We start from the raw sequence: 27,635 nt of genomic DNA, 5'->3' as shown, positions 1-27,635 counted from the left end.
GTAGGACAGTCCCCCTTCGCAGGACTCCTCAGACTGGTGTTGTGTTTGGGTAGTACTCTCGTAATACAGAAGCATGTTTGTACGTAGCGATGTATGAGTAGCGAACGTGTAGAGACTCCTTTCGCAATGACATACAAACATCAGATCTGAAGATGACACTGGCACTGGGTCAAAATCCACGCGTGGCAGCAGTGATCTGAAGACTGTGCCAGCTGTGTACAGGGCAAAAGTGCCTGCAGAAAAAGAGGACGTTGGCCAAGGTGGATATGGAATTCTGTGATCTGGTGACAGATGTAGTATACTTGATTTCTCTTGTCTAGTCAGATTGCACATTATCTCGTGGTAGGGTTTGAACAGTGTTATTCTCACACTCACTGGTCTGGGAGTGTTGTTAGCCTGGTCTGACACTGTTGCTCTTTTAGTTTGAATGGATACACTTCTGTTCTTTTGTGCTGGAAGTCGCTCTGGATAAGAGCGTCTGCTAGATTAACGTAATGAATTTTGTTTGTATTTTTCAGCAGTTTTACCTGCTTCTTTCAGTTATGAATACAGGTGCTCATCCTGTACACATCCTGTCCCCGCACTGTTGCTATACTTACTGTATGTCGCTTTGGATAAAAGCGTCTGCTAAATAAATAAATGTACATGTAGATACAGTGCATGCACTAAGCCGGCTGTTGGATATCTGGGAGTAAGAGTAGAGCTCAGATATTTCCTCCCTGCAGCTCATCTGCTCATCAGAGCCTGCCGTCTGAGTCCTCATTTAAAAGACAAAGGCTTTGTGTTTGTCGTCCTTGCAGACACGATAACTAATGCCTTGTTTAGGTTTTCACCCTGAAAAGGTGCGGCAGGAGGTACTCCGGTTACAGTGTGAAGCCCCCTGAGGATGGAGTGGCTGGTGTGTGGGGGTGTTTGGGGGGTGTGTGGGTGTGGGCCGTTAGCAGCTGAGCCTGCATCAGAATCAGAAGTTTATGTGAAATGTTTGAGGTTGGAACCGGGGGTGGGAAAGCTGATCCTAGATCTGTTGTGAAGGGCAGAAAGTACCTAGAGGTGGGGGGTGAGGAGCTGTGGTAGGGGGAGGTGTGAAGAGAGGGTGGAGGAAATTAGAATTCTACCAGGGTGCCCCCCACCCCCCCAAATTCAGCTCTCGGCTCCTACTGCAGGGCGGATTCCTCCTGAGAACTTGGCACCTGCACGCAGGAGGCCCGTGGTGGAGGGGCTGCTTCTGGCCAGGGCGGGGCCTTAGCCGTGATGTTTTTCCAGTCCCCTCCCCCCCCCTCCTCCTCCTCCTCCTCCTCCCTCCCTCCCTCCCTTCCTCCCGCTCCTGCTTACTCAGTCCACAGGCATTCCATTGGTATTTATATTTCCCTCCAGACCAAGGGAAGCGCGACAAGCGCTCACACAGAATGTGGCTGCAGCTGAGCCAGGGAGGCGGGACTCCGCTTGCTCACGCGCCATTGGCTCCTCCAGGGTCACGTGACACCGGGGGGGTGTGAATTGTAGTGAAGTGAAGTGTTGGCAGTCCTCCTAGGGTCAGCTCTCTCCCTCCCTCTCTCTCTCTCTCCCTTTAACTCAAGCTTACTTCGCTCCTGTCGTTCTTTTTTTTTCCTTGCGCGTGTTGGTTTCTGCGGGTTAGAAGGGAGTTAGAGGCATATCAGAGAGAGAGAACAGAGCGGACTTTTGTGGAGAGTGTCTGCAGCCATGTTTAAGGAGCTCCAAGAGCTCCCGGACAGCGAGTGTCTGGGCAGCATGACCCCGGAGTCCCAGGACATCTACCTGAGGATGGACCATCACAGGAGGCGCTCGGGGTACAGGCTTGGCCGGATCATCGCCCGGCAACAGCTGCTGAGGAAGATCGCTCGAGGTACATCAAAGTCCGTCTGAGGCGCAGAGCCTGAGACAGACTGCTCGCCTTTCTGCTTTGCTTCTCCTTGGCCGTTGGTCGGGACAAACAGTTCACCCCTGCTTGTGTTGTCATATGAGACGTGTCTGCACAGCACGTCTCGTTTGCCAAGCCTCGTGAATTATGATTGATTTTACTTTGTCAAGACAGTGGTTTGGATAAAAGCATCTGCTAAATAAATAAATGTAAATGTTTGTCGGTTGCTCTCCGGTTTTGTGCTGTCAGCAATAGGTTCGTGGGATGACATTTATTGCCAGGTGTAATTTTCCTCAGAGCAATGTTCAATATAGCCAGCGTTCTTCCTTCACCTGTGATATTCTGCATGTCATACACATCAGCCCATCTGACCCAGATACATGGCATGCAAGTCCAGACTGCTCTGACTGAGATTCAGCTCTCCGACTCAGGATGGTATTTTATTAAAATGTGTTCCAGAGGAACGCTGACAGTGAAATTCCAACGGCAGTATGCTTGGCTTTAACACGTAACCGGGACGAGTACAATATTAGCTTAACCTTTGGAACGTAGGCGAAAAGGATAAGGGTGTTAAGGAGAGGAGGCATCAAAGGAAAATTCCTGAGGTGAAAATGTCCACTGTGAGACCTCCTGGTGTTTTAGCAACTGTGGAGGGATCTCACTCAGCCACCTCTTTCAGCTTTGGAACTAAAGGAACCAGGGTCTGGCACAGAGATGCTATCCTCTCAAATGCAGATGCGTGCTAAGGAACTTAGAGCCAGTGACTTCTGGAGTTAGCACCTTGAAAGTAAATCTCATAAAATGAATCAGAGATCACCCGTGTGATGGGAGTGTGCATCCCAGACTGTAAACACGGAGTCTCGGGCTGTCTGTGAACAGCCTTCAGGTTGCATTGCTGTGCGCTTGGGCCTTATCCTTATCAGGGATCACGTGTACAACGTGAGACAGCAGCATTTGACCTCTGCGTCCAGCCCCTCCCCCCTGGCTTTGTTTCCAGTAGTACCTGTGTTCCCTGAGGCCTGGGGGGAGGACTGGGGGTGCCGCATGCATAACAGTGGTGGGAGGGGGAGGGGCAAACTACGTCATTCCACCACACCCCCTGCCACAGGTGTGGATGCCCTGGAGGCGCATAAGAATTTGGCTGAAATTCATCTTCACGCACAAAATTTTTCCATCAGTTCTTCTCCACTCTGCAACCTCTGGAGTTGTTGGTTGTCTTGGGCTGAGTCATAGTTTCCCTCTGTCTCTAAACGGCTGGGTCCACACACACACACACACACACACACACACACACACACACACACATGCACACACACACACACACACGCACATGCAGGCAGCTCTTGGCCTTGCGCCTCAGGGACGGATAAAATGTGACAGTCCTCACGCGGTTGCGGACGGGAGAGGCGGCTCGCATCTCTGCAGCGCGTCCGATGTGCGTGTCATGCTGGCATCATGAGCGTTTGCTTTTGCGGTGAGGACGCACACAGGGGCCCATTGTGCGGCAGCTGATGTATAGATACTTTCTGGAGCCTCTCGTAGGTAGTGCCTTGGTATATCATTTACAAAGGCCGATTATCTGATTCCTTTTGAAGCCAGAGGCGTGTGGAATCTTGTATGCAGTTTGTGTGTGTATTTGTGTGTGTGTGTGTGTGTGTGTGTGTGTGTGTGTGTGTGTGTGTGTGTGTGTGTACGTACAGTACATCAAAGACAGCAGCTTTGTCATCACGTTGCTTATGTAGGTCAGCTGTGACACGGACAGACTAGAAAGAATGCTCAGTGCAAAAATTAAAGACGCTGCCAGCTGCTCGGCCGCCTTTGGTGCTTCCGTTACCTGCAACCTAGTTTTTAAAACTTCACCACCAGTACATTCATACAGCACTGTCTTAAACAAGACATCAGCCCTTACCTCTCTTGAAACATTTTTTAAACCATACATAGAAATAATAGATTGAGAATATATTTCAGAGAATATATTTTTAGCTCGATCAATTTAAAATATGTGAATTATTGCTCTTTTGTTATATTTCAGTCTATTTCTGCTTATTTCTACTTTCCATTAATACATTTCAAATGCATTTGAATTAAATTCTTGGGCTGTACAACATATGTCTCAGTATATTACAGCATATTTCATTTCCACATGGGAAGTAACCTTTCAGTATGTGGAATATAAGAGGAAAGGTTGTCTTTGAGCAGTAGTCATGGAAGCACTACAAAATGCAGGCACTTGATCTACTGTTGTTCTCTTCCTGCAGACAAACGATTTACTGATAACCTGAACTTGGGTGCACAGAGGCAAAAAGGGATGGATGCTGTAGTGACGGGTGAGGGGGGAGTTCTATTTTTGTGCATGTTTATACCACCGTATAAGCCATGGATTTTGGTAGGGAGAGTCCTCGCCAACAAGTCACATCCCCTTAGACCTTTTCGGATGGACTTTATGTGATAACACATTCTGTATGTTTTGCTTCTGTGCCGTGTAACTGAATCCCATACATGTGGCCTTCTGAGCACCATGCATAGATCACAAACAACTAAATGTATGCGGTAAATATGTTGTCGCAACAAAATGAACCTGTGTAGTGTTTATCGACTTGAGCATCTGCGTCATGTGGGTGGCACTTCTACGGCACTTCAAACGAATGGCCCGTGGTCTGTGAAAAATGGAAATTATGAGGCACAATCTGGATTTTTCTCACTTGAAAATTTCCTTTTGCTTGTATAACTTCAAAGCCGCGGTTGTTTTTCCACCGTCGTTTGTGCAAGTAGCCCTGTCCTGCCCGTTGTGCTTGGAAGTCTTGATTTGGGTCGAGCGACATACATCATCCTGCCACTAACTCAGGCCCTGCTCCCTGACTTGTCACACGCAGTATTGCATTGCTAGGTTTACCTTCCCGTGGCACGCCTGGGCTATTATCAGAAACAGAACTATGTGGGAGACTGGAATGCAATGTAAATGTGAAGCACTGTGGCTCTGTTATCTGGGCTGCCCGGGAGTGGAGTGTCACCGGTAAATGCCTTCAGCTAATTCCTTTCCCTGCCTTTGTTTTGCCATTGCGATCATACTTAACAATTTAGTAAAATATGTATGAATGAATCGCCAACGTACAGTACGGTCTGAGTGTGTGGACTGGGAGACTGGACCAAGCAAAATGGCAGTTGTGTCAGATTTACATTTATTCATTTGGCAGACGCTTTTATCCAAAGCGACTTACTTTCCAAAGCTTTCTTTACAATGTTATCCATTTATACAGTTGGATATTTACTGAGGCAACTGTGGGTTAAGTACCTTGCCCAAGGGTACAGCAGCAGTGTCCCAGCGGGGATTTTTAGCATTTAAAAGAAAGCACCTTTAAATTGTCAACATGTCCCTTTGATCAAAATGATTATTATAGAGTAATTATCAAAACAATGAAAACATGTATTTGGTCACAACTGTCTTTTTGTGCGCTTAATAGCAAGGCAAGTGTACCACCCAATGGAAACCATTTCCACTTTGTTCCACCTTCGAAGGATGAACAAAACAGAAATTAAGACCACTGCAAATTACCGCCTGTTGAACTTTACTGGCCTTACACAGCTGGTTGCCAATCAGGGAGCTTGAGTCTCTGTGGTTACCAGCGGTTACTGTCCCTCTGTACCTTGAGTGTTACACAGTGTACTGTAAACTTAAGGTGCATTTCCACTGCTTTGTGTTAACAGTAGGTTAACAGCGTCATAGATGTTTCCACAGCAAACTGACCCAGGCTGACAGTATGCTGGTCACTTCATGTCGACTGAGATGGATCCATTTGAAGACTAATGGAACATTTCAGACCATCTTAGAGAAGATGATCAGATGTTTTGGCAGCAGTACTACACTGGAGAGCAGTGGCATTTGCATGAGCCCAGCTGCGCATATTTATCCAAACTGGACTTGCGTGTCTCTTTGACAAACGTGACTCCTAGTTAGGCAGCATGGCATTCCTGTATCCTCAACCGTTTTAACGTCTTTGTGTGCCAGAACCACATGCACTGAGCATCAACCACTCTGTTCCATAATAGGAATAACATAGAAGAAATGCACAGCCAAGAAGCAAACACACGTCATTTGCTAGGAGTAGATGGTTGTAGGTGGCATCAGATAAGCTGAGCTCTAATGAGGGACCACAGCACTTGAGCAGGAGAAGCCCAATAAAACTAAAGGCAGGCCACCATGCTGGCTTGCATCGCAACGGCACACATACAGTTAAAGCGGATCAGTGGAAACCTGGCTTTGCAGGGTTTTTTCCACCACAGAATGCGAAGTCTGCCTTGTAACTTCTGTGAATTGTCCACGCTCTGATAGACCGGTGAATTAAGCGCTGTGTGAATTTTTTTGGTGGAATTTGAAACTAAATGAGCGGAAAGCGTTGTTTTACTTCAGTGGTATGACATGAATGCAACATTGTATGGCCTCTTTTCAGTCTAGCACCGCTCTAGGTTGTCCTAATCTTTCAAAAACACGTATAAGCAGTCATGTTTTTCTAATTATTTCTTTCTGTTTCTTAGACAACATTAAAGTTTGGTCAGCCATTGCAATGATCACCATTGTGATTATTTTGTTATGTAACAACAACAACAACAAAAAGTAAAGCACTCTCTTAAACTTGCTTAAATAAAGCTAAGCGCAAAGCGCGTTGCAGTTAGATTGAATAGGGTCCATGTGATGGGATGGGATGGTCAGCAGGCTGAGGTCCGTTGGACAGCGGCTCCTCCTGCATTCCATCTGGTTGGTCCTGTTGACTTAGCAGCCTGACAGCGAGTGGGGGCCGGAGTGAATCATGTATTGTTTCATCTGGAATTCCGGGGAGGCCTGTGGAGGTCTGTGTCATGTTTGCACTCAGACGGTGCTGGAGTGTCACCAAAGCTCTGGGGGAAAAGACGGAAAAGCCTCATTCTCTCCTCTTTTGGTAAATTTGTCAGAAGTGTAGATGTGGAGATATTTTCTCGTGCTGTCATTTCTGGGGTGGGTGTTTTATTACGGACAAGAATTCATGTCAAGTACAACTGCAAATCCGTCCCGCCAAATAACACAAAATCCACAAACTTGATTAACATGATTTGCCTGAGAATCGCAATAAAAATACCAGCAAGGAGGAGTCACAGAGTTATTACGGGTGCTCTCGTGCCAAATTAGTGTCATGAAGCCCTCTTGTGTGCTGCGATACTGGGTTCAGCAAGCAATCCGTTCTGTATTATGGAGCAACTCCTCTCCTTTCCCATAATCACTCTAAAAGCTGTATATTTCATGCCACCTCCGTTCTCTGGAAGCGGGGCTGGCTGGCTGTTGTGCCTCTGATTTATCAGCGCCCGGAGAGCCTGCATCTGGAGGCCAGATTCTCAGGCTCTGCATCTGCTTCTATTCCTCACGCTGATGAAAACGGGGAAACGTCTGCAGTCCAGTCTTACACCTACACAGCCCCCGGTTCCCATTCGCCCGGACTGACCCACGCCCACTCGCCCGGTCTCTCACATATTTTACACCCACACGGGCCTAATATGCACCCACGCACACACACACACACACACACACACACACACGCACACACAAAAAGCATGCACACATGCCCGCACAAAAAAGCACACACACACATACAATAATACACCCACATAGGCCCTGCATTTACCTAATATGCACATATACACTCACTCTCAATCTGTCTAATACATTAACACAGGCCCCCACATATACTTAACACACACACACACATTTATGCTTCCACTCTCGCTCTCCCTCTCACACGCATACAGTACATTCGCACACTCTCTAACTTTCTTTATCACATACAGTACCAGTCAGAAGTTTGGACACACCTGATTAAGATACTGGGAAACATGCATTCAAAGACACTAAATGCTTGTTTGTTGGACAGATATAAACAGTGAAGTTGATGTCTATGTGTGAATTTATTTCCAAAATAAAATCAAATTTGTAAAAATATTTTTTGCTACCAAAAATCTAATATATAAGACAGTTTTGATTTGTGTAACACTTTTTGGTCTCTCATTGGTCATTTGGTAATAATTTCACTGTTATTTCATATTTCTTTACTATTATTCTAAAATGTGGAAAACAGTAAAAAATAAAGAAAAACTCTTCTATGAGTAGTTATTTCTAAACCTTTGACTGGTCCTGTATATCTACAGAAGTTTCCACACTTACAGCAAAATATGCACACCATCAGAGACACACATATGGACACATATGTTAAAATGCAGGCATACACACACACACACGAATGCATGCACATGCACATACGCACACATTTCCTTACACACACTCAGACACACTGCCCCCTCTGTAAAGAAATCAATGAGCTATTCATGACTTCATGGGGGAAAAATTTCCTGCTGGATTCTTGATTTCCTCTCCCAAATTTCCAATCAGTATTTTTTCTTTTCTGAATTGTGCTCAGCCAGAGTTCTTCTCAAATATTCCTTCCAAGAAGAGGGCTCAATAGCCAAAGAATTTTCCTTCTGTTTTAATTTTGCCATGACGATAAGAGCTGAGTGGGAAAAACCCTGCACCCACAGAAAAATATCTGTAAAATCTATGAAACAAACAGCAAAGGGGCTATGAAAAATCACATTTTTAACCCAATAGCGCACTCTCTGAAACAGACAATTTTGTGAAAAAAAAGGGAAAAAGGAATATGCTTTTTTTCTAGGTTATCTAAAAATGCTTGAGATCCTTACAGTACAAAGGCACTCATTTCTTCTTCTTTGAACTTCATGTTTAAAGAAGACTATCTTTAGTAGGTGCAGTAATAAACTGAACAGCCCATATGATGGCAGTTCAGTCAAGTCACTCTGGGCCTATTGCTAAAAATAAATGTTTATGTATTACCCATGAGTAGTTGTCACAATTCATCAGTGTTTTGGTCCATAAGAAGTACTGTTGATGTGGTTATTTCAGTTAAGTTTTTAAAGTCCACCCCCCCCCCCAATTTTACTGCATGGTGCATTTCTCTGTGACCCCATTCCAACTGTGACTAAAAGTCCTTCTGCTGACAGAGGCAGTTTTATCCCCTGTTCCTCCCAGCCGGTGCATGTTTGGCACAGAGGGATATGTCAGGACTGACCTCAGATCAGTTACTCTTCACATTTCTCTGACCTTGTGTCACATTTCTCTGACCTTGGTCTAACAAGGTCCCCTGTAATGATCATTAACCCGCGGTGGCATGGTTCTGTCTCAGGGCTCTGGTCTCCCCTCGTCACCTACCAGAGTTATGGCCTGGCAGCTGCAGTTGGTGTACAATGAGCATATCACCAACCAGGTCATACAGTTCAACATCACAGAGTGTATAGGTAATTTCTTGGTCTCTACATAGTGTCTGCTATTGCATGTCTCCAAAACTACTATTCACCTGTGACATTCCTTCTGTGATAGTCCAGTAGCCCGCTACCTTGGTAGGACAGAGATCGCCAAGTGACACAAGAGAAGTCACACCAAAATAGGCACTGACACAGAAGCGTAAATGTGATACGGCGACAGAGTGGCTGGTTTAGAAGACAACATTCATTATAATGGAATGCACCTGTACTCTTTCAAAACAGCAGAAATTGTCCATTGGTATGGAAAGCATTTGAGTCTTATGATTGACAGCTCAGAGCACTTCCCTTTCTTCCCTGGCACTTTCTCCTAGGGCTGGTTTCTCTGATTCTTCTTCGCTGTTTAACCTGTGAGCTTAGCCCGTATTTTTCATCTTTGATCTATGCATTTATCTGTGATGCAAAACATTTATCTGATCGGTTTCCTTCAGTTGTGTTTTGAATTCTTGTAAATTCTGTCACTTTAATATACATACAAACACACACATGTACGTATACACATACATAGATACATACATACATACATACACACACACACACACACACAGACACACACACTCAATTTCAGTTCCAAAATATTGGTTTAATTCCTGACAAAGAAGGCTGCTCAGACTCAGAGTGGAGCTCAAATCAGGCATCAAGGCTGTAAAATGAAATATGAAATATAAAAGTGACACATTTGTTTGATATCATTACTGTGGCAACAACAGATAATTGTTTCATAAGTACTGCTGCCACCATACCCCCCCCCCCCCCCCCCAAAAAAAAAAAAAAAAAAAAAAAAAAAACATTGTATCACCATGGAGATACACACAGTCCCAGTGGCCCCTACCACCTACTCTCGGGAACACAGTGTCTCATCCACTGATTACCACAGAGGGTTTAAAATATTCACAAATAGACGTTTTCATCACCTTTTCCCTATAACTCACACAGTGCACACACTGCACTGCTGTTGATGGTCTGCTTATGAGGACTAATTCACTGGCAGAAACCACCGCAGTACTAATAAACGACGAGAGACCGAAACCGTAGAAACATTGCTTCACCCTGAGTTCTTGAAGGCCAGCGCGGCCAGAGGACGTGCTGAAAGGCCGTCAGGCGCGGCCCCCCCTCCCTGTTTGTGCAAAGAGCAGCTCTCCTCAGCACTCAAAGGGAAAAACGGGGCTTGTGCTTTTGAAGTGAGAATAGCGCCGCCCGTTCAGAGATTGTAACGCTAAAGGACTCTTGAGTGTGAGACGCTTTCAGAGAGTCTCCTCTCGAGATTATGGAGCGAGTCCGATGCACCTGAGCCTGCCCCGCTTAGAGGGTGAGCTGCATAGCCTCATATGGCCTCCTCCTGCACCCGTCTGGCTGTGACAGCGAGTTATTTCGTATGACGATTTAAAATGCATTACTCTGCTGATGAAAACATTGCAATCACCTAGTTATTCGGCGCTTTCGAAAATGCCCTTGTGAACTTGTGAGGCTGACTTGATGTGACGCACGAGGTTATTGTTGCATTTGGGCTTTTTGATTGAGCAGAGGGCACAGCTATACTTTGATTTGCAAATCACTTCTTGAAAAGTCACAAGCAGAGCGCCGAGGTACGATTACTGATTAACACTTTTGGCTAAAGGTGGCACAGAGGTAGACTTAAACTGAAGCCCTTCAGCACAAAAACGCAGAACAGTTTTGTGGATACTATAACTGCCTGACATAGCAGGATATTGAAAATATGACGATTAGAACACCCACTGTAATGTACACAGAAGGAACACTTCACTCTGGAGAAGAGTGTCTGTGAAATAACAAATATAATGTAAATGCATTATGTTAGTATCTGTTAAGTTAGCATCTATGTTAGAAAATAGTTGATTTGTTATGAGAATGCCCTGATTAATTTCTAAAACAAGATTAAATCAAACCTAGACTATTTCAGAGTTCTGATGTGTCACAGACTCCCTTCCTCCCATCACCATGGTTTCAACAACCACAAGTTGTTACAGATGCCCACCTATCTAGGTGGAGAAAGTGCCTCTTCTAGTCATGTGCTTCCTGTTTGTTCATTGTTTTGGTTGGCTTTGTCTCGCAGTAACGCTGCTCCAGTCTAATACCTGTCCCGACAGTCAGCTGTCACACCTGAGGGAGTTGTGAGAGGGAGGGAGGTGGGGAGGGAGGAAGGGAGAGCTGGGCCAAATGACTGCCTGTTTGGCATCTCCAGAGGACACAGCAGTTTCAGCAAGGGAGAGATGCATTTTTGGGGCTTGTTCCTTCACTACATCTTCTCTAGGGTGTCACAGGAGTACTGCAATAATAATCAGTAATAGTAATAGACTGCAATAGTAATAGACAGCAGTCTCATTGCACTTTCTGAGCCATTTAAGGGGTCAGTGACAGCACAGTTAACAGTTAGCGAAACCACATGATCGTGTTCGTCCAGCTTGTCGGATCCTTCCGAGCTGCTGCTTCAACCATCGGCAGAGGTGTTGGCCACAGAGTGTTTTTTCCGTTGCCGGGGGTTGCAGTGGGGAAATCGATGAATCGGCACGCGTTCCTCCGAACTCACAGGCATTCCAGGCAGGCTAGAGCAAGCAGGGCGTTGCTTAACGATCACGGCATCCCGCACATCGTTCTGACGTCCCGTTAGGTTCAGTGACTAACAGCAGCAAGCAGCCGCAAATTACAGCGGCGTGAGGTAATTTGACCTCATTTGTAAGCGTGCATAATTCTGGATTGCGCTTTACTACGGTTACCGTGGCTACCTCATTGCACCTGAATATTGCGGCCTCAGAATGAACTGCTGAACTGCTCCTCATACAGTAGCTTGTGAGATAAAAGGTAGGTGGCTTGTTTCTGCGGCTGACAGCTGGCCCGCATGTTTTGGGTAATAATTGACAGAACACCAAGGTGTGTAAATAGTTTGGCTCACTGTAGTGGCAACAGGGAAGTCACACATTTACAGAACGGTGAGGGGAAAATGCTCTAGTTTCATGCAATAACACGAGCATTTCAGAAAAATACCTGGCTACTGCAGGGTTTATGTAAATGCAGCCCTTATTTTCAGAGGGTAGTAGTCCCAGTAAACATTTATTGGTTGTCAAAAGTGAAGGTAAAAACAGTATGCAGCTGGTAAATACATGGCTGGGTGTAGGGATTGTGTACAGAAAACTCTGGAAGCATGCAGTGCCAGTGAAAAGTTTGGTTATACCTGATTAAGATGGTGGGAAACATACATTCAAGGACACTTTGACCTAAAGACTTACGTTTAAATGCTAGAAATTTGTTTCTTAGACAAACATAGATGGTGAAGTTGATGCCTGTGTATGAATTCATTTAAAAAAAATCACTAAAAAAACATATTTTTAGCTACTTTGAAGAATCTAAAATATAACATGGTTTTGATTTAACACTTTCTTGGTCACTTGGTCATTATGATTTAACACTTTCTCGGTCACTTGGTCATTATTCCATTTGTGTTATTTCATAGTTTTGATGTCTATTATTCTAAAATGTGGAAAGTAGTAAAACTAAAGAAAAATCCTTCTGAGTAGGTGTGTCCAAACGTTTGACTGGTACTGTATAAATACAGCAGTGCATTTATGAAGATTTCCTGTGCACCATTTTGCAGGCAGGGTTAAGGGTATTCAGACACTCTGAAGCAGAACTCACATGGTAATTCACTTCATCGGACTTTGAAATGTTGCATTAGTGCATATTTTGTTCTAAAGCAAAACCCCAGCAAGACAGACGTTCTCGTTATTAACTGGCTGGTTAAACAAGCGGCTCACAGAAAACGGGAAAGACAGTTTGGTCAGATTGCTGTGTAATCCAGCTGTAGGAGGCAAATGGTTGACTTGATTTAATGGACACCTATGTCATAACTCCACCAATCACAGATGGCTTGGGAAAGGGCAGGAAAATTAAGTGGGTATGCCTCTGCCCATTCATGCTATTATGCTTTAGTTCTCATTAAAACAAATTGCTAAGATCAATGTTTTAATTGTCTTAAAAACATAACTTTCTATTTTTGCTGTAGTGTATTCATGTTGTAACTCCTGTCATTTTAGTTTTAAAAAACAGCACAAAAATACCATTTTGCGTGACTTGCTAAGATCCAGTCATACAGTTATATAGCCTGTTTCTTTTTATTTCATAATTCTTGATGAGGACAGAAGAAAGCATAGTTACGCAGTGTGATTTCACTATGATTAGCTTTTAGTGAGCCCAAAAATATTTTGACTTTGACTGGTTGTCAAAGTTTGGCTCTATATAGTTCCTTGAGATTGTTGGCAGTTATCTCGGTGGCTCTTGGCTGCCCTCTGATGGAGAAAAAGAAATACAGTTTGTTGTAAATGGGAAGTAGAGAAACTCGCAGGGAAGACATACACAATCTGTGCCTTTCGTCACTAGCAGACGCATCAGTGCTGCTTGCTCAGCCCACAGCTCTTTCAGATGGCATGGATCAAACACGGACAGGTGCTCTGTGACAGAAGGTAACATGGTGAGGCTGTGTCTCTGCGTTGCCTGTTAGTCTCGGTTCTGAGGAAGATCATACTGTATGTTTGCTGGAAGTTTGTCCGTTTTTGCTTTGTGTTCAGAGCAGTGCAGGTTGGCTGAGAATCAAGTGGTAACACTTGGTAGTTGTTACAAACACACACACACACACAAGAACAATGCAGTGTTGATCAGTGATAAATTGTAGAAGCGTTTGTTGCTGTACAGACAGCATGTTTGAGTTGTGGTAAGTGGGTTGTTGTACAGACAATGTTATTGAGTTTTGGTTAAGTGAGGTGTTGTACAGAGTTGCTGAGTTGTTATAAGTGGGGTGTTGTATAGACAGTGTTGTAGAGTTGTTATAAATGGGGTGTTTTACAGACAGTATTGTTGAGTTGTTATAAGTGGAGTGTTGTACAGAGTGTTGTAGAGTTGTGGTAAGTGAGGTGCTGTAGAGTTCTGCAGTGATTCTATAGACAGTATTGTCTGGTCTGGGTGAGAGGCTGGATGGGAATGTCAGTATGGTGCGTGTTACAGTGAAGAGTCCTGAAGCAGGACACCCTGTCACTCTGACACACTTAATTACCTCCACTACCTCCATGGGGATGCAGCCAACCTTTCATTGTTCCTACCCTGAGAGGGTTTTCTCACGCTGGGAACCGGTACCTCACACACCCTCTGACCTCAACTCTCCACCCCCCTCAGAGTACCCCCAAAACTCCACACTCTGAACTCTGTCCCCTGGGACCGTTTCCCAGAAAGGGAGTGACCCCCTCAGAGACCATCGGGATTCTGTCGGCAGGAGCACAAGTGCTGAGGTGGACCCAGTGTCCTCATCTAACACAGTCTGCTCTCAGCACTATTACCCCCCCCCCCCCCCCCCCCCCAGAGACGCCTCCTGAATGTGGCTTCTTTCATCCGCCGTCCCTCTGTTTTCCATTAATAAAAACGGGAACTACTAATGAAAAGAACTTGTTCGAGTATTGTTATGGATTTAGCTCTCGCTGTCGTTCCCGAGAGGAGCACCATTGAGATGCAGACCGAGCTCACACGACGTCTGCTGCCGTTTCTGGATCTGCGCGGTTGTGCGAGAGTGGGACTTCCTGGGCCTGTGCCAGCCGTCTGCTCCCAGGAGAGTCACAGGCGATCCTAACCCAGCTGTGTTATATTGCTCCCTGGAAAACAGAATTACAGCACCCATGAAAAAAGAGAAGAGAATTACAGTGCCCGGACGCAGACATTAGTTTTAACAGGGAAAACCGACTTACACGTACATACGTTATTACAGGAAAAAACAGAGTTACATCAATGCGTATGCATGATTACAGGACAGGGGAGTTATGGCGTGCATGTCAATTACCCGCATGGAAGGGAAAACACAGTTAGACGACATCCATATTCATTATGACCGGCGGCTGCAAGTTACAGCAGAGTGCCTGATCATTCATTATCAGAGACAGAGGACAACTGTACAGAACCCAGCTGCACTGAGGTGGGGGGGAGGGGGGGTGATGTTTGAGAAGACCCAGAGCTGAGAGAGAGAACAGAACAGAGAGAGAGACAGGGAGTAGGAGAGAAAAAGAGGGTGAGGGAGAGAGAAAGAAAGAGAGAGAGGGAGAGAGAAAGAGGGTGAGGGAAAGAAAAAGAGCAAAAGGGAGAGAGAAAGGTGAGGGAGAGAGAAAGAAAGAAGGAGAGGGAGAGAGAGAGGAAGAGGGAAAGGGAGGGAGAGAAGGAAAAGGAAGGAGAGGAGAGAGTGGGAGGGAGAGGAGAAGAGAGGGAGGAAGAGGGAGGAAGACAGAAAGAAAAAGAAAGGAGAGAGAAGGAAAGAGAAAGGGAGGAAGGAGAAGAGAGGACGAAAGGTAAACAAGGAGAGAGAGAGAGAGGGTGGGAGAATATGAGAGAGAGAGGAGAGAGAAGCAGGCAAAAGGGAAGAGATAGGGAGGGCAGAAAGAGAGAGAGTGAGTGAATGAGAGAGGGAGAGAACCGAGACAGGGACTGTGGATTTGGAGACGGGAGCTCCGACACACTCGGGTCCGGGGAACTCTGGAGCCTGATTCACACGCTTCATGCGGACGCAGTGAGTCACGGATGCCCCGAGGTACAATAACTCCTAATCTCTTCTAACAGGCAACCTCACAGACTGCGGCTTTATGGATTTGTCATGGTTTTATTATTACTGCGCAAAGATCTGATGAAGCTGGATAAAGTAAGACTTGCTTTCATGTTAGTGGGCCAAATGTAAAAAAAAATGTAAAAAAAGAAAAAACATTGTGTGATGTTAGCTGTTTTCATTTATACCACACAAGCCCCCTCTTGCACAGTGGAAAAGTATTGAATCAGATGCCTGGCAGCTAACCCAAAGTGCATGTCACTGTTTTCACAGCTACTCATGTTTTGCCTGGCTCATTATTAGTCCTGCATTGTCGTTTGTGTGTTTTTGCACAGGGCAAATAATGTGCGATCCTCAGATATCACGCTAAACACGCTAAGAACGTCAGGATTTTGCTGTCGGCAAGGGCAGATAGATAACTCAGAAACCGCTTGACAGGTTAATCAAACTCAAAAAGGAAATAGCTTCAGACTCAGAAAAAAGCTGAAGTTGATGTTTTTCTCACCAAAAAAAGTAAATCCTCTCCGCAAGCGTCCAAGATGGATGTGAAAACACTTTAGCATGTGTGGGAAAATGGCAGCAGTCCAATGTCTGGAAGTGTTTATCTTGCGCACGACGGCTTACGAGCGACTGCTTTATGTATTTCGCAGAAAGGTCTGCTGATTGATTTCAGTTCTGTTTTGGAATTCCTGGCCTTGGGAGAGAGGTGATTGGGTCCCAGGAGATAGTAGGGGTGTTCTCTCTCCCTGGGGGGGTGGGTAGCAGCAAGGATGGAGCCCTTTTTCTGGGTATCTTCAAGGCGAAAGGAGGGTTGGGTCTTTGTGGTCAAGCCCCCACATGGACGTGGTTCCTCTGGGAAGAGTTAGCAGGCTCGCATGGTTGGGTACCTTGTGGAAGGGGCGGAGCCAGACCTGGATGTTGCACAGGCAATGGAATTTTCACACTTCCTGCTTCTTCAGGGGTATCAGCTCAGAGCCGATCAGCTATTCGTTACATCATCAAAATGGGCCTGTACAGTGCCCTTGTCGAAAGTTGTCGTCAGTGAACAACTGGGCAATCCTCACACACTTCTGGAAAGAAAATGAGTTTTCTTTTCGGAAGCTTCTGAGAGGGCGGCAGCGTGACCGGTCAAGCCGGGTCAGGCTCTGAGGTCAGAACCCGAGGCTCACCCCAGGGGATCCGTGCGCGGAGCCGGCGCCGTGGCCTCAGCTGATGGCCGGACGCAATTGGTGTAAATCTTTTAATGCAGAGTCATCTGAGCTCAGAGGGATTTAAGCCCTGAGGGACATACTGTGCACCGTGCAAGCCCGTTCCCTCGCGCATTCCTGCCCAGATATTACGCGGAGGCGAACGGTAACAGCCATTTATTTGTGCAGTAGATCAGGGTGTGCATTTGAAGTCGCCAATCCGATTTGCGCTCCGCGGTGGACGGAGGGCTGTGATTTAGGACCTGAGTGTTGTCCGCTTTTCGAAAACAACTGAAGTGATTTTCCACTGGCAGGGCTCCCCGAGTATTTATGACATCAGAATGTTCCTGTGTATCTCTGGGAAGACAACACGCCAGGGGTAACTATGATGCTGAGCCGTCATAGCGACCAACATTACACAGTGCGAATGCAAAACTTGTGTAACCCATTTTAGGCTGTTCAGATACCCCTAACTGCAGCAAAAAGTGTGTGTATGTAAGAAACGCCATAGAGCGGAGCATGTGCCATGCTCACTGGTGGTACTGAGAGATGGGTACTGTGGAGTGGGACTGTGGAGATAGGATGACAGTGGAACATTGGGGCGTTGGTCTCATTGCCATGGGACAGTGGCTGCTGAGAGTTTCGCTGCATTGCTTATACTTTGAGATTGTGTGTGTGTATGCGAGTGTGTCATTACACCACAAACATACTTATACCATAGTGAGCCCATGGAATGAGGAGATGTGTAAGTGAGCATGCATACCAGTGTGTGTACATGTGTGTGTGAGTGCCTGTTTGAGTTTGTGTGTACGTGTGTGTGTGTGTTTGAGTATGTTTGTGAGTGTATGTGCATGTGTGTGTGTGTATGTGTCTGTACACCAGCATGTGTGTGTATGTGTGTGCGTGTGTGCTTTTGTGTGTGTATGCATCTGTGTGGCAGTGTGTGTGCGTGCATATGTGTGCGTATGTGTGTGTGCGTATGTGTGTGTGCGTATGTGTGTGTAAGTGTCTGTGCAGCAGGGTGTGTGTATGTGTGTGTGCGCGTGTGTGTGTGTGTGTGTCTGTGCAGCAGTGTGTATGTGTGTGTGTGTGTGTGTGTGCGCGTGTGTGTGTGTATGTGTCTGTGCAGCAGGGTGTGTGTGGGTGTGGCTAACAGCAGCGGTGCCAGCTCGTGGCCCCAGGGTGCTGCTAGCCCTGAGGGTGCAGGCAGGAGGCTGCGTGGTTGTGGGCGTCACCCCCAGAGATGAAAGACCTCTCCCTGGGTATCCCTCCAAGGTGAACGTGAGTGTTACCACAGCTGCGCCAGTCCTGTTCGACTTTGCGGGATTGTGTAGAGGGAAAAAAAAGACCAGAGCTGACCTTTGACCCAGCGGAGTCTGCTTCTGCAATGGTCAACAGCAGCAGCAGCTTACAGCTTAAATCCACTTGCTATTTACATTCAGAATCAATAAGCCATTGCTGTGTTGGCCCGCTTCACTTTGATGTCAAAAGTGGACTTCACTTTTATTTGGGGAAAGAGGTGGGAGGGGTGGGAGTGGGGGGCAGGCAAACATGAAAGACAGCAGGGTGAGTTTCACCACATCCGGCCCTCCATTAAACCTTGGAAAAGCGACTGTTAGAACGGATCGAAAGACACCCAGGTTGCGTGACTTTGCAGCGGTTTGCGGTGGACCTGTTGTGCCCCCTCACTGAAAGTCATCCGGTAGGTACCCATCTGTGACGTGAGCCAGCAGCGTGGTGACGAGCGTTAAATGAATGGCGACATTAATCCCGGTCTCCCCTGAGGGCCGTGTGTGTTAGGCGTGGCGGCGACAGTCGTCAGTTGTCACGGCTACGGGTGTTTCTCCGGGGAAGGTGGAAGGTGCGCTTTCGTTTGCTCGGCCTGCCCGCTCAAGTGTTTATTAGACACAGAAACCAGGTGTGACCGAAAAACACAGCTCTGTTGTGGTAGGGTACTCCTAGCTGTAATTGTGTCGCTGCTTGGATATCTATGATATTCTTTTTCCTCTCTCATGGGAACACGTGAGAGCGGCCCCACATAGGTGTCATTCCTCTTTCTCATGCCAGCTGTATGTTTACCTGAAAATGTTGCGTTCTTTCCAATCTTCAGATGCAGGAAGCAGCGGGTAAAAGCACGGTTATTATAAGTACCATTTGCAGTGAACAAAGAGAGAACCGACGTGCTGATTCCTACTGACATTTTTGGTCTCCACGTAGGTTGGCTGATTAAACATGAAGCCTTGCTTGAAGCTGGTCAGTACAGCAATAAGAAGTTGAAATATTGAGGTAAAAGAGACGGAGAGAGAGAGAGAGAGAGAGAGAGAGAGAGAGAGAGAGATTGGTCTATCTAGGTTCAGGTGACTTTAGGGCAAGAGAGTAACATGAGCAGCTTAGCAGAGCTGATGTGGGTATACACTCAGTCGTCTAAAAAGGACGTGGACCCCTTCAGGCCAGAGAGCAGCCAAACCCTGTCCCAGCCCTGGCACTGTGCAGAATGCTGTGGTCAGTGGGGGTTACACCGCCAAGCACCAAAGACCATAGGGCTGAACCGTGCCTCAGATGTCCGCTGTTTTTGTTCTTTTATTTTAAGAAACCTGTGTACCTCGTGTCCTAGCAACCTGCCCCGGCGAGGCTTTCTAAATTCAGCCTCGGAAACTATGTCAGCCATAGTTTTGCGACAAGTTCATGGAGGTCACCCCCTCTGGCTGAGATGAGAGAGAGCGGGGTCTGAAGTCTGATCATGATACAAGCTCCCAGGTAACGGCCCACCGAACAGTGAACCACCCTCACTGGAACACACCTCAGTAGAAAGTCAGAACCTTTAAAAAATAAAGGTTCCTGAGTATCGTGGCATGAGAAGTACAGCACAAATGTTTTCTTTTTTTTTTTTTTTAATGTGCTGACCCCCCGTCCCCCCCCACCATGCCCCTCCCCTCCTGTGGCATGCTGCCTGTTGTCACGTATTGTTGGTAAGAATGCTGTGAAATGAAACTGAGGACATGTGTCGGCGAGATTAGTGAGTGGCACCTCTTGTTAAGTTGATTGCGCTGCTTTGTGCCGGAGATGCCGCCCGCCAGGGGCTGGAGAGACACTGGGGCCTGTATTAATTAAACCCTCGTCTGAAAAATAGAAGGCCTTTATTCCCACGACACTGGGAAAATGACTGGGGGGCGCTCCGATAATAATTAATGTTTCGCCTCGCTGGCAGACTCCTGTGCGTTTTAAGTGCTCCGAAGCAGCTTTAATGTACTGCCCAACCCCCCAGGAGACTCCGCTGTGGTCGGAACCCATTCTCTTAAAACCCGTACTTATTTTGAGAGTGTACAAATGTTATCATTTTTCATCACTTTGCTCCTTTTTCCTGTTTATTGTGCATAATCGAGATCTGGTTGGCTGAGGGGGCGAGGGGAAGGGGCTTGAGTGTTTTGGGAATGACACATCAGATACTGTGGTTTGTGTGTATGAGACAGAGTCTCCCTCGAACTGCACGCTCAGCTCGGAGTGTCTGGGTTTTTTTTTAGTTTTTGACAGTCAGGTAGACGACCCAGACTGTCAGGGGGGTCTTTGCGGGCGACAGGGTTGTCTGTGTCGAACGAGTCATTAGGAAACAAGGAAGAGCGAGCTGAGTGATTGTCAGGCCTTTGCGGTGCAGTTGCATGCCTGAGGCCCATGAGACAGCCCGACGGAAATTTGTTTCCTTGTTCTCGGCTCAGTCCAGGTGTTTATGACAATCAGGCGTGTGTTTGATACAGACAGTTACAGCCTGTAGTACTGCTCCGTAATCTTGGGGGGGCGGGGGGGGCATTTTTCCATGGCAGTGTCGTCTGACTAATTCATTTATTACGCTACTTAAAGGTCAAGGGTCGGATGCCCGCTTCAGTAGGGGGGTGTCACAAAGCCGTTTCCTGTAAATTGCCAGAGGCAGGGTTTACGCACATTGGAGCTGAATCAGTTTCTTCATGGAAGCCCGTGTATGTGTAAAACAAATAACGTGAAGTGGTTAATAAAATCTACTGACGTCATTAAGCTCCTGTTGGTAACTGCACTGCACCCTGGCAAGGTCTCGGTTTTTTCGTTGGTGGGGAGGACATGTTCAGCGATTAGCGGGAAACAGTGTAAGAGGCAGGGGAACTCACATCCTGTGTCCGGAATATAACTGAAGAGTAAACTCTGGACTTTTTGCTCTTGGGGCCAATATATAACAAGTGCTGTAAGCATCAGGATAAATTAGGGGGCAGGGATTAATCAAAATGGCTTTACCGTTACCTTTCTGTGTAACTGGAACAAATTTTCCCGGCGCATCATGGTTTTCATGTTTTTTCATGAGAATAATGATGGAGTTAGACAGGAAAGCTGCATCACTGCTGCGCTCCCTCAGGTCCTGAGGTTTGACCTGATCTGATCCAAGTTTCCCCAGTTATGTTCTGGAATTCTTTTTTTTAAGACTGTATATTTCATCGTAATTATTACCACGTTTCTGTTGTAGTTTGGAACAGTAGATTTTTTTGACAGGTATGCTAAATCATACAGTACAATTTTAAATCCTCGAACGGAATCGGAGCCCAACATTGGGGATGTTAGCGTTTGAATCAGGTTTCCCCAAACACAAAAGCAGTGACACACAACTGAAAGACCAAAAAAAAAGAAGACATTTAAAACATCTGAAAATAAATGCGTACTGATGGTCAGCATCCAGGGGATGTCCAGTCTGTGGCTTTTTTTTTTTATCCTTGCAAGAAAATCCCCTAAATGACTGATAGGCTGTTCTTCAGCCTCTTTGTTCTTTGTTCTGGTGCAGCATTCTTGCTTTGACGCTTCTATTCCTGTAATGCGGACCGTGGCCGCAGCCGTCATCACCGATGACAGCGATCGCGCAGGGCTGATCTGTCCTGATTTGCGGGGAGGCCGAGCATGAATTGGCAGACACCGCGGTGAGGCTAACAGCGAGACTCTGGAGGCCAGGGTCTGGTGAATGACTCACCGCTGGTGGTTGCCTGGAGGTTTATGTCATGTTTTTCCCACTCCGGCTTGCCTACATTTTCCGCTCTGTAGCTGCGTAGCTGGAACAACATCTGGACCTCGAACACCCCCCAACCCTTCGTCCACCCCCAACCCCCCCTGCCCCTCAATAAAAAGAGGAAAACAGTCTCCCAGGACTGTGCCGTTACGCTGTTATGAAACTCCTCTCAGCAGCTCAGATCAGCTCCCTAAAAAAAATGAAGGAAGCCCACTGTCTCTCAGCACACATCGCGGTGAGAGTAGCGAGATCAAAACGCCTGTCTGAGGCAGGTTTTGATCACTTCTTATGAAAGAGAAGGAGATGAAAATTCCCATATTGCAGGAACACTGCCCCTGCTGTACTCCTCCAAAAAAACAAAAAAAGGCATGGAGAGGGGTGAGGGGGTGTGGTCGTGGGCCGGGTGTGGGGGCGGTGAAAGGGGGACAGGGTTGGGACGGCAGGAGAGAGAGAGGGTTGGCTGGGGGGAGACTGAGACAGAAAAGGGGCAGGGAAAGGGAGTGTTGGGGGAGTAAGATTTGGAGGGGGGTTGGTGGAGGGGGCGGGGGGGATGAGGGGGGGGGGGGGTGAGTTAGGATGTGGAAGAGCAGGGATCAGTCCCAGCTCAGTCAGTTGGAATGTGCAGCCGTGTGGGAATCGGGATGCTCAGACACGCAGCAGCTCCGCGGGTGCACCAAACAGCGCTGCGCATCAGAATGACTCTGTGATGAAAATCTCAAGTGAGTAGAGCATCTTTCATCTGCATAAAAAGACTCGCATATTAGCGCAGAGGGGCTTTCTCTGTCTGAGTGAGTCACAGATCTCAGAGACTTGTCTATGCTTAGCTAATGGAGGGAAAATATGTGAAAAATGTATTATAAGTGGTTTTAATTGGATTGTGGTGAATTGAAATTTCTCAGTCAATTACTTCTGAAGTATTTCAGTTTCAGAGAGTCACTTTAGTACAGTACATCTGTTGTGTTAAGCAGGATCTTTTTCCAGCATGTGTGTTATGTTCTTTGTATGGGTGAGAGGATGCTGTAGGACAGCAGCTGTCTGAACAGAACTGGCTGATGGGCTCCTGTTTAAACTCCACTTTAGCTGGTTGTTTATTGATTCAAACCAGACTGTGTCTGTTATTTTTGTACATAAGTAGAACTGTTCACAATATGTATCTTCCTTATAATATAACATCTTATATTTTCTTGTTCTTTAATCTGCAGTGTATGCTTATCAACCTTATCTCAATCAGAGTAGTCAAAGGTGACCAGTTTTTTATGCTGTTATACATAATTTAATTTTTTATTGACGTACCGTATCTGGATAACTATTTAGATGAGTAGCGCTGCGTTTGTTGTAAACCGGTCTCATGAAGAGTGTTTCTTGGCACCGTACGGGATCCCATTAAACGTAACAAGGAATCTGTCAAATTGATCTCAGCTTTGGCTCTCCCCCCGTAAACGTAAACATGCAGAAAGCGATGGAAGGCCGCCGATGTGTTATCGTTGTGTGCCGTCAGTGGGACTTGCAGGGACTCAGCCCTCCCGGGACCGTCCGAAGGCGCCGTCAACGTCCTCCAGGCACGTCCCTACCTTCGCCGCAGAACATTCCCCGAGCTGCGAAAAACAGAATGTTCCCTACGCATTACATAAGCACAATTGTAAAAAAGGGAAGGGGGGTGGGGGCTCCCTCCTGCGACGTGTCTGTCTCACGCACGTTCGGAATACACTGCTGTTGGCATTCCGGGTCATTATGATGCGGTTGTACCGTGTTTCTCCCCCCATTGTGGTGTCTGCAATCTTACACTGTCACGCAGTTTGAAGCTTTTAGTCCCGTCGCTCAATGCGCATTTCCCTCCCTGGCGCGGTGCCAGCCCCCGGCCTTTTATCCCAGAGATTCCCTGAGAAAATTGTACTGTACACAGAGTCTCCGTATAGTGTTACGGAATGCGGAGCACGGAGGAATTCCCAGCTCGTGTTTCTCGCCCCACAAAGTCGAACCCGGGGCTGTGGGGCAGCGGCGGGCCGGCAGCGGGCCAGCAGTAGCTCCCACAGCGGTCTCGCTGTGAGCTCTCCTGGAACAATACGATCTCCGGTGTTTTCCTGGGAGGTTTGGCCAGCGAGGAAGGAGGCTACAGCTGCCAGTGACCCAGGTAAAACTATGCGTTGAGGGTCTGTGTGTGTCTATCTCGTTCTCTCTTGAAAGAAATAGGTTAGTGGCTATGAGTGAGAGTGAGAGTCAAATATTAACCAAGAGTACAGATACTCTTTTTTGGAATGGTGTTTGGTCAGATTTTTCTCGCCCAAGGACAATCTCCATTGCTTATATAGAATTTTTAGCTGGTGGCCTCCAGGCCAGAGTCAGTGTTTTGCCATGCTCTCCATCTGGTGGTGCCGAGCGCGATACAGCAGGGGTGGAGGCCAGATTAAATTACTGTGAAAGGTTGCTGCTGTCACCGCCATTCTGATGCATGGCGATTCAGATGTGATCTGCCCTGATGAATGATTCTCTGCTCCTTACAGCACAGTACGTGCCTTTGCGTGGGACGAACACAAAGCCGGCACCCCCGTTGCATGACGGGAAAGCTGTTGGGGTGTCATCCATTATGTGCGCCAGGCGCTTTGTTGAACGCGCTGCTGTGGGGTTTGGGGTGGAGGCAGCGGCCTTTGTCCCCCCCCCCCCCCCCCCAACCAGAGCTGATATTTAAACTGGAGTCTGCTTGAAGGATTGCGCTTCATATCTCGCGGAGTACACTCGTCACGGCCGGGAGCTCTCCGTTTGCGTTGGCTTTCCTTTCCAGTCTGGAGCGATGCTGAGGTCTGAGGGTGGCAGTAGCTTTAGAAGGTCTGTTCATCTGTGAGTGCATTCTCTCTCACTCACTCGCTTGTCCAGGTGATGATTGTTTCTGTGTGGTGGAAATTGTCTTTTGATTTAAAAATCTTTATTAACTTACACAACTGAGCGTAACTGTATATTAATCAGGTCAAACATTTGGAATAGAGCTGGAAGTAAGCTTTTTCTGCAACAAATTTCTCTTGGTCTGTGGTTTTCTACACAGTTGTTGGCTATATGCTTAAAATGCATGCAGATACCATGTTAAAATTACAGTATCATTGATACGGCAGTGTGGAAGTGTTGGCAGTGTTGATGTTTGGACAGTGTGGAAATTGATGACCGATGTTTACATTTTTATTAGTGGATACAATCAAAAAGGATGAAAAATAGGATGATATTACTAAATAGTTTGTAGTTTACCTGACTGTAGGTGCAACTGAAAATAAAACAAAACCTTTGGTCTGATGTTGATTACAGTTGGTTACTGCAGTTGGTCACCATTTGAGATGTAAATGAAATACTTTATAAAATAATATTTCAATCCTTTGTCTATTGACTGACTCATTTTCTTAAAACTGGAAATAAAGGCATTTGAAATTTGGGCTACATTCTTTAATACAATGTTATACAATGCTGTTATGTCACAGAGGAACTCATAGTTACAGATTGGCAAAAGACAGTAAGCATCAGCCAGGACTTGTTCAATTGCGTGATGAAGATTGCTTTGTGAAAATACTGTCTCTCTGAATTTGGCAGCCCATTCTGATTGACACAAACAATCTTTATGGGATGTTACAGTTATGGAAAACACTCTGTAAGAGTTTGTGGAGCATGCCATTACAACAACAGTACAGCTATCATGACATTGTTCACAAAGTGATTCTTTGTGTATGTGTGTGTTTGCATCTGCTCAGGTATGTGCTGTTCAGATAAACCATTTTGATTTAATCAACATTCACAACTGTTTAATTCATACACCCTAATACAGTTGCCTGTCTTTTCATTAGATGTAAAGCTGTTGTGCAGTGTCTCCTGTCTTTGGCAACTGCATCAGTGTTTATTTAATACTGTTACTTATGCACGGTTGTTACTCAGTTTATCACATGACCCTTTCAAAATCTCAGTGAAACAATGAGTAATTTGTAACAGTGAAAATACTGACTTTCTGCATATTAATCATTACAGGAAAGTAAACTTTCCTCAGAAGTTACGTCAAAAGTTGTAAATCACACAGATACCAATGAAATATAAAAGAAATAGTAAGTTAACATTGACATGAATTTCCCAGTAGAAAAGGTTAGTTTTCCCCCCTTGCTTAAGGATATGCGGTTCACAGTTTGATTGTGGCATGGTGCTGTGAACCAGGACCAAGTGATTTTCCACGAGGCAACGTTCTCCCTGGGTCCCTCCAGTACTCAATTGCTTACAGGCCCATTAGCATTAGCTGAGGATGCAGACACAGAAAAAAGCCAAATTGTCTGCTTCCCGTCCCGAGTAAGTGGCCCAGCGTCCCTGTCATCAGAGGCTCCGGAGCCGGGGGGGGATGTTGTTTCTGAAAGGCCAGGGGCAGTAAAAGGGGGCAGGAGCGTGACCCTGACCGAGGGGGTCACCTCTCAGGGTGATAATCAGGGGCGGGAGTAAAGGGGCTCAAAGCAGAACCAAGCCAGGAGCCCTGCGGAATCAGAGTGTCCTTCTCGTTCAAAGCAGACTCAGCGTATGTCTGTTTACTTGAAAGACCTCCACGTCCGCACTCTGCCACGTGGAGTTCCACACCTCATCTGCGTGCTTCCCAGGAACGGGTTGCTTATGCAGGAGGACATCCAGAGAGATGTATTTTTTCCCTCAAGTGCTCCTCAAATGAGTTAGGAACCTGTAGGCGAATGTTTCTGAATGTTTTTTGCAACATCAAATGTGTTTTTTATTCATCACCTCCTGTGAGTCAATACATCTCTTATGTGGAAATAGGATGAGAAAGGTCTTACTGATAACAGTAGTGGGTGTTTCATTGCACGTTAACTAAGGAAACAGTGCATTCTGAAATGTGCCACTGGTCTGTAAAAGGTTAGGTGATGATAATTTACTGCCTGTATTTTTCTCTTTAAGTATCATTAAGTGTTTAGTATCCACATTTACGTAAGCATTTTATGTGTCACTTCCTCATGTTGCCTCTGTTTAATGGCAAACGTTACAAGGGATTTGATGGAGAGGAGCGGTAGGGGTTTTATTGGAATGCATTGCGCATATATCTCCAACATGCAGTATTCAACGATTTTTACGTCAGCTGATGTAGTCCTGCTTTGTTCTTCCCCCCCTACAGGATTAGATTTTGGGGGTTCGGTTTCAGTCTGCTGAGTCTAGATCCTAGCCTGTGGCAGTTACTCTCTTGTAATCCAGTATCATGTTGAATGGAGGGGAAGGCGTAGTTTCTCAGCGAAGAAGGAATTGGACCACACTTACATAACGTAGCTTCCATAACATAACAGCTTCTGTCCCTTTACATGCCTAGAGCGATGTGCTTAAACAGCAAGGGTAGCTGACACACAGGGAAGGGGGGATTGCTGGCCTGGAGGATTCAAGCTGCCCTTTCTCTCGCTCAAGATTTCTCCCACAGTGCCTCAGTCCTCATCTTCTGCTCTCTGTGTGGCCTTGGCGATGTTGGAGTCGAAAAAACCCCAACACAACTCCACATGGCCCCAGAGAACAGCCTGCCACCGCGGTCGACGTTTGGCAGAAACCTCAGAAACGTCAGGGCGGGTCACATGTTTATGTCGTTTAAAACGGACTTCTTCTCTTGCT

At 46.3% G+C, this 27,635-nt stretch overlaps 1 protein-coding gene across 6 annotated transcripts in view; it reads left to right on the top strand.

Annotated features, from left to right (window-relative positions):
- stard13b (StAR-related lipid transfer (START) domain containing 13b) overlaps positions 1-27,635 on the top strand; it is a 98,827-nt gene that overhangs the window by 55,609 nt on the left and 15,583 nt on the right. Inside the window, exon 1 of one of the 6 annotated variants that reach the window (XM_036536159.1) lies at positions 1,764-1,864. The exons of 2 other annotated variants lie outside the window; for them this stretch is intronic. In XM_036536159.1, the coding sequence (XP_036392052.1) occupies positions 1,783-1,864 (82 nt within the window). In that variant the 5' untranslated portion in view covers positions 1,764-1,782. Of the gene's footprint in view, positions 1-1,763; positions 1,865-15,636; positions 15,810-22,683; positions 22,745-23,535; positions 24,157-27,635 lie in introns of those variants that run through there. 3 more of the 6 variants (XM_036536157.1, XM_036536156.1, XM_036536154.1) reach the window with 3 other exon arrangements.

The sequence above is a fragment of the Megalops cyprinoides genome, chromosome 9 (assembly GCF_013368585.1).
Source record: "Megalops cyprinoides isolate fMegCyp1 chromosome 9, fMegCyp1.pri, whole genome shotgun sequence".
NCBI classification, from domain to species: Eukaryota; Metazoa; Chordata; class Actinopteri; order Elopiformes; family Megalopidae; genus Megalops; species Megalops cyprinoides.
Note: the sequence above shows the minus strand (reverse complement) of the source record. Positions and strands in the feature narration are given on the sequence as shown.